Source organism: Mus pahari, chromosome 1 (genome assembly GCF_900095145.1).
Source record: "Mus pahari chromosome 1, PAHARI_EIJ_v1.1, whole genome shotgun sequence".
In the NCBI taxonomy this organism is placed as follows: domain Eukaryota; kingdom Metazoa; phylum Chordata; class Mammalia; order Rodentia; family Muridae; genus Mus; species Mus pahari.
In genome coordinates, this window is record NC_034590.1 from 64000281 (window position 1) to 64012676 (window position 12396).

Consider the following 12396-nt stretch of genomic DNA (forward strand, 5'->3'; position numbering starts at 1 on the left):
TCTCTCTCTCTCTCTCTCTCTCTCTCTCTCTCTCTGAGTGTGTGTGTGTATGTGTGTGTATGTAAACCAAAATAGGATTAGGAAAGGAGAGGACAAGACCTTAATAACAAGGATTGGAACTGTAGAAAGAGTCATAAAGTACATGTGACATGAAAACAGAAGGTGTCTGTTAAGTACATATTAAGTACTATGGGCCACAGGGGCTGCCACTCATAGCCACTCATAACTCTAGTTTCAGTGAATCTGACAATGCCGGGTATGGGTGTAGTACACGGGTATGCATGTAGACAAAATACCTATATACATAAAATAAACTTAAATTAAAAAATGACTCCTTGTTTCCAGTTTTCTGAAATGTCATGATTTTTTTTTCTTTATGGCTGCATATTATTTGTAAATACCACATTATCTCCACCATTCCTCTGATGGTGGGCAGGTTAGCAGATTCAGTTTTTTAGGCGTTATGAATAGGGTAGCAATTACCAGGGATTTAGGTGTGTACATGCATCTTTTCGGTATGCTTGATACCTCACTATCTCCTGGGTATTTAGGCAGGAGTGGTTGAGCTGGAGTTCTAGTCTGTCTTTTGAGTAGCTTCCTTACTGATTTGCATGTGTCTGTTTCATTGTATACTCTTGCCTGTGGTAACTAAGAGATCCTCTTTCCCCTTGTCCTCAGCAGCGTTGGTTGACATTTGTTATCGTCATCATGGCCATGCTGTCTCAGTGAAATGAAATCTCAAAGCAGTTTTGTTTTGCATTTTCTTGATGGCTAAGGATGTCAACACTTTTTAAAGTATTTACTGGGCATTTGTCTTCCATTCTGTCTGCCTTTCTCCCTCTAAGCCCCTCCTTCCTCCTTACCCTTTTTACCTTTCTCTGCACTAGCTTACACAAAGAGGTTTTGTTTTATTTTATTAGCTTAGTTTGAAAGCTTTAAATCCACGATCATTCACCAGGACTAAACAACTACTAATATTTTCCAGAATTATTATTACTATTTTTACTTTTGAGACTATATAATTTTCCTCTTTCTCTTTTCTCCCTTAACTCCTCCCATGTACCTCCCACCCCCTTTGCTCTTTCTCAAGTTCATGGCCACTTTTTCTTTAATTATTGTTGTTGTAGTTGGTGGTGGTGGTGGTGGCGTGTGCGTGTGCGCGTGTGCGCGTGTGCGCGTGTGCGCCTGTATTCCTAAACATATAAATGCAGCGTGCTGAGCTCTTACAGTGATACTGTATGTCACTGTTATCAGGACTGACCCATTGGTACTGGATAATCCAGTCGGTGTGTTCTTCACTGGGGAAGACTCCTCCCTCGCTCTCAGTATTCTCTGTTTTTCCAGCCAATATACATGGCTCATTTGCATTTCTTCTTTTGAAGTTGTGCTAGTTACTGCTCTTATCATTGTGCCTGAATACCTGACAAGAAACACCTTAAGTGAGGAAGACTGTACCTCACCTATCTTCAAGGGGATACATTCCATCATGGAGAAACAGCAGCAGCTGGTCACAATGTATCCGCCTCAGAATGCAGTGTAGGTCCCCGCCTATTAGCTGGTGGGCTCATAATTAGGGTGTATCTTCCCTGTGAAACCTGTCTGGAAACACCTTCATATCCAGAGCCAGAGATGTGTTTCTATGGTGATTCTAAATCTACTTAAGGTGACAATGATTGCCTGGATTTCATTGGCACATGTTATAGCCTCCTGGTTTCAACTCCAGTTTTGTTAGTTAATTCCCCTGTCTTTTCTTTGCCTAGTTTGGCTAGGTGATTTGTCAATTTGGTTTATATTTTTTTTTCCCTAAGAATAAACCCCTTGATTGATTCTATGAGTTTTTCTTTTAGTCTCCATTTCATTTATTCCTGTCCTGATCTTTATTATTTCTTGCTATCTGCTTCTTTGGATTTGTAATATTCTCATTTTTCTAATATCTTAAGGTATGTTGTATTATTTATTTGAGATATTTCTGATTTTTACATATAAACACTCATAACTCTGACCATCTAGAAATGCCTTAGTTACAGCCTGAAGGTCTGGTTAAGTTGTGTTTTCTGTTTCATTTGATTCTAGAATTTTTACAACAATCCATCCCAATTTCCTTTAGAGCCACTAGCCATCCATAGTCTACTGCTCTCTCTCCATGTAGTCCTGTAATTTCTCTTGCTTTTGATTTGTAGTTTTATTGCACTATGATCTGGTAACATGTAAGACATTATTTTGAATCTTTAATATTCCATAGATTTGATATGAAGCCTAGGAAGTGGTATTTTTAGAGGTTTCACGGGTGGTAAGAGTGCTGTAATTCCAATGCGAGGGACACCGAGACAGGTGACACCCCCTATCCCTAAGGCTTGATAGCCCATAGGCAACAAAAAAGGGAAGGTTATCTCGATTTTTATCATAAAATGTTGTTGCATAGTTATAGAAATAAACTATAAATTTCTGTTAAGTCCATCTAATCTATGGTGTAGTTGAACTCTGAGGTTTCTTTGGTACTGTTTAGCTTGGAGAACTTATCTGAAGATAAGAGGGGGAGGGAGGCTGGCGAGGTGGATTGGTGGGTAAGGTGCACACTGCTACATCAGACCACTTAAGATGTAGAAGTACACTTTGTCACCAATGACAATAAAATTGAAAATGACAAGACAATTGTAGAATGAGCTGCGATGTTGAAAATCCTTTAGGGTTAAGTGCAGAAATAATGAGTGAGATAAAGGAGAGAAAGAAAAAGTAAGAAATATGTAGGGAAAGTAAAGTTGACTAAAAGAATGGAAGATGAAGGAATGAAGAAAATGTTATGGTGGAAAGAGAAAAGAGCAAGATAGGCCAAACAAGGGGGAAGAACAGTAAAAAGTTGCCCAATAACAAGAAAGTTAAAAAATAAAATTAAGTAAGTTCAAGAAGAAGAGAACTAAAATTAGAAAAATTAAAATTATTTTTTTTTTAAATTAAGTAAAATTCAGAATATACTAAAAGTCGAGAGTATGGAAAGAAGGAAACACAGGGGCAAAAAAGTAAAGAACCTAAAGAAAAGAAATAGTATGACCCAATAGTGAAATAAAGTAGATGATACAAGAGAGGAATAGCAAACTATAAAAGTACAGTGAAGCAATAATTGCACTGAGAATGAACAGGAGCAAAAGCACAAAGGTAAAAAACAACAGAAAAGGAAGGAGAATGAAAATTCAAAAACAAAAATTAGGAGAAAAGATCAAATATTGGATGCTGTGTGGTGAGATCCTGTTTTTGAAAAAGACAGTAAAGCGGTGTATGGTGGCTCATCTTTGCAATCCCAATCCAGAGATATGGAGGCAGGTGACCCCTGTGTCTTGACGGCCAACCAGCCTATAGTACTTGGTGAGTCCCAGGCAAGGAAATGAGATGGATAACACCTAAAGAATGACACCCAAGGTTGCTCTCTGGCCTGCACATACACACGTTGACCCACATGCGCGCACAAATATATACAAACAAAATTTCATAAATTTTGCACTCTTATGAAAATATAGACCTTCACTCAGCAAAGATTTAGTTATTAGAGGCTTTGCTAAGCACTGAGGAGATGTTCTGAAATCTGATGTGTGCAGGACAACAGTGCAGGGGCTGAGATAAAAATAGGAACACAGTGCAGTGAAGGGCTGCCAAGGGAGTGCTTTGGTTCTCCCAGGCTGGGAAACACACACAGGTGTAACACGTCAGAGAAGAGGAGATATTTGAGGTGTTATAATAGGTGAATTGATGAGCCATTTGTGGATTGAATGAGTGGGAAAAGGCATTTGAGGAAAGAGGGAATGAGTGTGGCGTGGTAAAGAATGGTTTACCTGGCCACTGGAGCTAAGGCAGGGAAAAAGGAGATGAAATCAGTAGAGAATGCTTTGCATACCATGCAAAAGACTGACTTATTTCCCTACCTTCCAGAAAAAGTTAAAGATTTTTCCTTTGAGAGAAGAAATTATTCTTCAGAAATAGAACTTTTTAAATGCATTACAGTGTTTATCAGCATTTTATGATAAGAGTCGAGATAACCTTTCCTCTTTGTTACTAAACCAATTTTCTATTCCTATCTGACTCTTCCCATGTTTATCTCTTAGGAGGTGTGCCAATATTTGAAAAACCCTAATGTATCGGATACAGTGCTGCTGCAGAATATTTTCCAAGCTCTGAGTGTATATTATAACTATTCAGGCCAAGCCAAATGCCTGAATATTTCACAAACGACGACGAGCAGTCTGGGCTCCATGGGCTGGAGCTTTCAGGTGAGCAGGCAGGATTTCCCCGAGCTCAGTGCTCTTTCCTCATACTCTTGTACTGGAATATGCAGCCTGGCATTTTCCACCTCACCTGCCTCCAAGTCTGGCCAATGTAAAGTTGCTACATGGCCCCAATCCCTCCTTCCTCCCTCATTCGTTCCTTCCTTCCTCTATTTAATCATCAGCAAATATATAATGAATGGTTTTCATTGGTCATAATCTCTTATGTTTCAAAGATATAAAAATAAATCATTTATATGACTATTACCATAAAATATAGCCTGTCGAGGGAGATAGATTAACACTTTAATAGACCCTGACAAGTCCTGGAAAGGAAGCACAGTAAGACTCTCAGGGTTTTCTTGAGGGCTAAATATGGTCAAAGATATGAAAGACTCTGCGGAAGGAAGGAAGGAAAGAAGGAAGGAAGGAAGGAAGGAAGGAAGGAAGGAAGGAAGGAAGGAAGGAAGGAAGGAAGGAAGAAAACAGTACAAATGCTGTGACTTCTCAGCTGTGTCTTTCTAGGAGAAACAAGGGGTTAAGTGGCAGGGAAGTTGGAGGTGGGGTGGGGTAGGGGGCTGAAGTTCCATTGCAAGTGCAGTCCCTAGCTGAATGACCTTGGCTCTGGCTGAGTGACCTTGAGCCTAGCCGAACGACCTTTCGTAATTTTAATTTTCCTCTTTTTTGCTTCCTTTTCCCCTTTGTTTCCTTTCCTGCTTTGCTTCTCAGGCCTGCACAGAAATGGTCATGCCCTTTTGTACTAATGGTATTGATGACATGTTTGAACCCTTTCTGTGGGACTTGGAGAAGTATTCCAATGACTGTTTTAACCAGTGGGGAGTCAAACCACGGCCTCATTGGATGACTACCATGTACGGTGGCAAAAACATCAGTTCACACTCAAACATCATTTTCAGGTGAGTTTGCTGGTTGATGGAGACACACTTGCAGAATGGCTGAGAAAAGAGAACTAGGAAGGTGGTAGGTACTAAAGTGACATTGAATACATTAGTGATTCTTTTCCACTCTGCTATTGAGTGCCAGGCACAGGGTAGTGCTCAGTGAACATTACGCGAGGAGCCGACCGTGGTGAATAATAAACAGCAGTGCTGCAGTCCTACTTTGTGATTCTTTTCATTGCATGGTGGTTTCCTTGGGAGGATTTGTATTTTCTAAAGCCTATAGATGACTTGACCAGTGGTGATTCTCCATTATTTATGTAGAGATTTAGATGGGACCCCCCGAAGAGCTAACATCATTTCTCAGGCAAAGAATTATCGACAGTGATTAAACGAGTCTGGTTGTTGGGGATTTTAGCCAGGTATCTGGAGTCTCTCAGGAAAACAATATTTTATTTTATTTTATTTTATTTTATTTTATTTTATTTTATTTTATTTTTGGATTTCCCAATGGCTGGTGTAGCTTTCACCTGTCTAAACTGAGAACTTCAAGTCCAAGCGCATGCTAGGTCTCTCAGCAGCTCCGACACTGTGCTACGTCAGCAGTGCTGCAGTGCAGGCGCATGCTAGGTCTCTCAGCAGCTCCGACACTGTGCTATGTCAGCAGTGCTGCAGTCCAGGCGCACGCTAGGTCTCTCAGCAGCTCCGACACTGCTACGTCAGCAGTGCTGCAGAAGACCTTTTCAGTCAGGTGCAGTTTGCTCTTCACTGGGCTGCAGGGACTAAGGGTTTTTTTTTTGCAAATAATAGAGGGTTTCCTGTCTGAGCTGAGCTTACTAACTAGAATACAATCCATCTTCTGTGTGATTTCTATAAACATTTATCATGTAGAGGGAAATTAAAACTTCTACTTGGCATGAAATAAATACAAACAAGTAAAAACATACAAACAAAACCCTTCATCTACATGTGAGCACCTTTAGGTCTGCATAGCAGCGAAAAGAACAGTGATCTAGGACAGCAAATTCAAGTTTTATAGCCTACCTGCATATAATATAAATATTATTACATTATTATAATATAATATACAATATTATGTTAATAAACAGAATAATATCATATTATAGTATTGAATATATTATATAAAATATAATAATATGTTTTGATTAATACAATACAATAATCTATAGTTGTGTATTATTATATGATGCATGTATGTGATATTATATATTATACATTATTTTATTATATATTATGTATATTATATTATAATATTTTATATATTATATATTATTTAACAAACAAAAAGGGGTAACAAAGACTCCTAGAGATAGGTTACATCGTGCTTTAATTTTTTTAATTTAAATTTTTTGAATGCTAATGAACAAAACCCAACGGTTTCTGAGAGACATTGGATTATGGAAATAAACCTGCTGAACTAAACCAGCCTGCTTATATGAAGGCTGTCCTGACTTAAACATGGAGGGAAGGCAATGTGTTATGTTGGGAGAGAGGTTTTGTCTTTGTTTCAACAGGAGAATTCAAAATGGATTCCTTCAAAATTAATAAAAATCAGAAGTGACCAAAGGAGACTTCCTAAAAACCCTAACCCAATAAATGTTTACCTAGCATTTTTCCTTGTTCTTAGTTTTAGTTCCGTGTTCCTCGCAGTCTGAGACTCACCCGGATTCACATTGTCCATGTGTGTCCTCATAGCTGCCCTCTCATGGCCACCTTTTCTCTTCCTTCCTCGTGGTCCTCCTCCTACCTCTTTCCCCCTGGGACCCTTGGCTGGGATTGGAAGTTCAGCCTCCCTATCTCCTCTGCCTAGTCATAGGCTGGTCAGCTATTTATTGACCAATCAGAAGGTGATGGAGAAGAATGCTTACGAAACTCTGAGACAGGTGATGCTTCATAAAAATATCAACACCAAAGTCCAGCCTAAACTCAACCCTTTGCGAGTATAGAAGTTAGCCAGTATAGAAGTCGGCCAGTATAGAAGTCGACCAATATAGAAGTCAGCCACTATAGAAGTTGGCCAGTATAGAAGTCAGCATTCGAATAATACAAAGACAACTCTTACACAGTGTACAAAAGGATTATACCTTCCAAGACCAATGAGAAGAATGAGTTATTTACTTTGGAATTGTTGGTGAGGTTCTCTTGAGCCCTTAAACATTACAGGCTGTTGCCATTGCTCTTGGCTATCCTCCAGAACATGATGAGAAGATACCACAGATTACTGAGTCATAGAACATGGCAAAATCAAGCTCTATGGACCTGGAAGCCTCGCCCCTACTGGCTAGCTTTTATGCTGACAGAAGGTGTTGAGCAAGCTACTAGAGAAAGAAACAAGTCATCACCAGTCATCAATCACATCCAGCTATGACACCTGTGAGCCACAATACTGGTCACACAAGATATGCCCAATGGTGCAATGGGGGCACAAACATTACGGGAGTTACCAACCACTCTCTGATTGGAGTTAAGACTAGCTCCGCAAGGTGAAACCCATACCCAGCATCATTATTGCCTGAGAACCTATCATAGACCTGACATAGACCCTAGGGAAGAATAGATTAATGCACCCCTCAATGCTTATCTAAATATTTTCCTTTTAATAGAAAGACTTCATGTTCTTATATTGGGAAAGATAACACTCATTTTGTTTTGGGGGACAAGGTTTCATGTAGTCCAGGCTGACATTGAGCTCATCATGTAGCTAAGGAAGACCCTGAATTACTGACCCTCTTCCCTTCACCTCTCCTGTGGTGGGATTGCAGGTGTGTGCAGCCGTGGCCAGCGATAGCACTTTTAAGTAGGTCTTCTGAAGAAGCTCTTTGAGTCGCTCCACCATCTTACCTGACCACTATCCCTAGCAGCCACCATAAGCCAGAGAGAAAAACACCCACAGTGGTTTTATATACACGTGTATTTTTCAGTGACAACCACAATGTGAAAGTTTTAAGATTATTTTTAGTACTTTTAGTTCTTGGGGGAATACATAGTACCTCTGAATTCTGCACAATGGAGGTCAGAGAGTATAGGCAAGGAGAGAGAGAGACAGACAGACAGACAGTCAGACAGACAGACAGACATGGGCTGATAGCTTTATTAGGACCATTATATTATCTAAATGAATGTTACATGGGGAGTTTTAAATGTGGCTTTAAAGCAAATATGTGTAAGTTCTAGGTTACAGATTGACAGAGAGGTAGTCACTGTGGCATAGACCCTTCTGGTGTGTCAGTCAGTAGGCCTCAAGAGTGTGTGTGACTTAGCTGTGTGGTAACCAGTGAGTAGTTATAATTAGGCAGACATCTAGATCTGCCACAATGAGGGCCTATAATAGTCAGTCGGGTTTTGGTTGTGGTGGTGGTTAGTTTGGTTTGGTTTACTATAGCTGACCCTCATGGACCTAGTCAACAAGAGAGGGGAGAGGAGGTGCTTTGGAAGCAGGAGGATAGATGCTAAGACACATGAGACAAGAGAGCGAGGTGAATATTGTGAAGGATGAAAGGGTACAGGGTGGTGTTGAGAGCTTGGGAAGAAGAGGGGGCTGAGAATCAACAAAACCAAATTTTATTGAAAATAATACTCTATATGCTAATCAACAATGTTTAAATAAAAGTAATAGAAAGTTAAGTGTGCCCTTGAATTTGTGGTCCTCTTACATCAGTTTTCCAGTACTGAGATTATAGCTATGCACTCCCATGCCTAATGAGAATCAGTTATTAAGCTTGAAAACAAAAAGATACATGTTCCAGTTAAAAACAGATCAGAAGCCAGATATGTGGCTTGAGACGAACATGGCTACATAATGAGTTCCAGGCTGGCTCGGGCTACAGTGAGACTCTGTCTCCAAACAGCAAAAGAAAACCAAGTGACAGTCTTAATAGAAAAAACTCAAATACGATATCCAAGTGGCCTAATACATTGAAAGATGATGAGTGTCAGTTGGGGGAGTATGCATGTGGAAATCAAGACCACAGTGAAAACTGACATAGCCCAGAGGTAAAGCATGCCTCTAATATCACCATCGAATCCACGATGGAAAAAGACCTAAATCCCATTTGGGAATGGGAGCGTAAACTAGCAAAGCCGCTTTGGAAAATGGTTGTTGGCAATTCATGAAGAAATTAAGGGATAGCACACGTCTCAGCAATGCTATTCCTAAGTCTACTCTGGAGAGGAAGATGCACATCCACATGAGTCTATAATGGAAGTGGTACTGTTCAAATGAGTAGTGCTCGTGAGATCCATAAGGTGGCAACTATAAAAGTACATTCATTTTTCTTGGTTCCTTCCCTTGCAGCAATGGTGAGTTAGACCCGTGGTCAGGAGGTGGAGTAACCAGAGACATCACAGACACCCTGGTGGCCATCAACATCCCTGACGGGGCCCATCATTTAGATCTTCGAGCCCACAATGCCTTCGATCCTTCCTCTGTGCTGTTATCTCGATTATTGGAAGTTAAACACATGAAGAAATGGATTGTAGATTTCTATAACAATATCAAATGAACAATTTTTAAAAATTAATTTTTTTGTTTTCTTTTATGTTCCCTCCACCCACATACCCATTCACTTTTATGCTTCTTATATGTGATTACTTTCTCATTTGTCATATTTGTTGGACCAAGGCCAAGACACAAGAGAGCGACAGGGGTGGGCACAGACATCCCACCCAGGGGACTGCTCCAGCCGCACTGTCTCTCTGTCCTCATGGCAGCTCACAGGCCATCAGAACTGGCATGGTTCCTCACTGCCTTTCACCAGAGGGAGAGCTCCTCTCCCAGCAGCAGGGAGGTCTCCATGGTTCTGAGACTGAAGTCTCTCTGGCCCATTGTAAGTCCCCACTCCTGCCACAAAAGGGAAAGCAGAAGCTGGATTCAAAATGCTGCAGCTGCAGCTGATAGAATGGGGGATGCCAGTCCAGGAAACCGGGCTGCTTCCTGTGAGCGAACTCAGTGAGTGNCTGAACTGGGCTGCCATAAAGAAGAAGGCAGAGACCTACCTGTGTGTTGCTCCTGTCTCCTCCAGCTGTTGGGGGTGGGGTCAGTGTGCCTGGGCTGGCTGCTTTTGGAAAGTCCTTTCTTTATCTCTTTCCCACTTGGCAGCTCTCCTTAGTTCTGGGACATTTGCCACCGTGGTACTGCCAGGAAGGAATCTGGCCTTGTCCTGTTCCATTTCTCTTTGTTTCCAAGGTCAATTTTATGGTGGTCTGGCTACATTCTGCCAATTTAGGAAAAGTGCTGTTTTTTACATTAAAACTGAACAAATTCTGTTAATAAAAATTCTTTAAAAATTGACAAATCATCTATTGAAAAAGTAGAATGTACTTCTGTTCATTTCGTAAAGAAATGTTAGTTATAGTCATTGTTACCAGTATCATTATAGCCTCAAGTGTCTGGATTCCTAGCAGCAGGTGCATGGGGTCTTTCCTGTGTGGCTTCTAGAAGATGAGCAGACTAATTCAGACAGGCAGCATATTTGGCATTAATAAATGTCAGAGCCGTCCCATTTCCAGGGCTGTGGAACTTTGAAGCAGTTCTTGCAGTGAGACCTTTTTTCTAAGGGACGTTTCCAGCATAGGAAATAAGATTAAGTCCAACCTCTGAGGGACACAGCCTAACAGGTTCTCCTCAGCAGCAGCCCCCAGTTTCTTTATTTCTTAGTCATGTTCTTACCACGGTTTGGAAACATTACTTGCTTTTCAGAAGCTATCCCTAGATCCCTGACGAGGTTTTATTATTGCTTTCTTATTTTTGAGATTATAATTACAATTACATTTCTGTTTTTCTCTTTCCTCCCTTTAAATTGTTCCATATACCCCCCTTCCTCTTCTTCTCTGAGAAGGTGGAGGGACCCCCCCCCCAAAGCCCCTAATCCCCTGCATATCAGGTCTCTTCAGGACTAGGCATCCTCTCCACTGAGACCAGACCAAGGAGCCTAGTTGGGATAATGTATTCCACAGACAAGCAACAGCTTTAAAGACAGCCATGCTCCAGTTGTTGGGGGATTTACATAAAGACCAAGCTGCACATCTAGGGGGCTAAGTCTAGCTCCTGTGTATGCTCTTTGGTTGGTGGTTCCGTTTCTGAGAGCCCCCAAGGGTCCAGGCTAGTTGACTCTGTTGGTCTTCTTGTGGAGTTTCTATCCCCTTTGGGGCCCTCATTCATTCCCCAACTCTTCCATAAAAGTCCCTGAGCTCCATCCTATATTTGGATGTGAATATCTTTCAGACAGCTGCTGGGTGGGACCTCTCAGAGGACAGTTATGCTCCTGTCTGCAAGCAGAACAGAGTGTCATTAATAGTGTCAGGATTTAGTGCTTTCCCACAGGATGGATATTGGTTGGCTGTTCCCTCAGTCTCTACTTGATCCCCCATCTCTGCACTTCTTCCATAAAATCTCTTTACTAATTTGGAAGACTTAAGATAATTTGACATTTCATGTTGAATTAACTATAAGGTGAAGTTGTATTTTTCTTTTTTTTTTTTTTAAGATTTATTTATTTATTATATGTAAGTACACTGTAGCTATCTTCAGACACTCCAGAAGAGGGGGTCAGATCTTGTTATGGATGGTTATGAGCCACCATATGGTTGCTGGAATTTGAACTCCGGACCTTTGGAAGAGCAGTCGGGTGCTCTTACCCATTGAGCCATCTCACCAGCCCCGAAGTTGTATTTTTCTGAAGAAGTAAACTGCAAAAACGAGGAGAGATCAAGGTAGAAATGTAGCCAGTTGCTCTGTGGCCAGAGCTGGGAAGACTGAGAACTCTCGGTGTGAAGGCCAACAAAAACAGAAGGCAATCCAGAGACTGAGATGGAAGGGTAAGGAGTGGGTGGAGACAGGGGCAATCCAGAGACTGAGACAGAGTAAGGAGTTGGGAGAAACAGGGTAATCCAGAGGCTGACACAAGGGTAAGGAATGGGGGGTGATGGGGGAGGAAACAGGGCAATCCAGAGACTGGGACCTAAGAGTAAGGAGTGGGGGTTGAGGGAAATGGCAATCCAGAGGCTGAGACAGAGAGTAAGGAGTTGGGGGAAACAGGACAATCCAGAGACTGAGACAAGGGTAAGGAATGGGGGTGTGAGACTGGGACCAAAGAGTAAGGAGTGGGCAGAAACAGGGGCAGTTGCCTTTCTGCTGCAGGAAAATTACATTTGGAACCAAGGAAAAGTAAGACAATTCAACATTGGAATTATACAACTGCTACTTGCAAGCTCTGAGGCCAGGG

The 12396-nt window shown here is 41.3% G+C and overlaps 1 protein-coding gene across 1 annotated transcript in view; it reads left to right on the forward strand.

Moving 5' to 3' along the window:
* The window catches only part of Prcp (prolylcarboxypeptidase), a 48332-nt gene extending 37870 nt beyond the window's left edge, over nt 1–10462 (forward strand). The window contains exons 7-9 of the mRNA XM_021202723.2: nt 4095–4259; nt 4983–5170; nt 9468–10462. Of these exons, the coding sequence (XP_021058382.1) occupies nt 4095–4259; nt 4983–5170; nt 9468–9675 (561 nt within the window). The 3' untranslated portion in view covers nt 9676–10462. The remainder of the gene's footprint in view (nt 1–4094; nt 4260–4982; nt 5171–9467) is intronic.
* The last annotated feature ends 1934 nt before the right edge of the window (nt 10463–12396 follow it).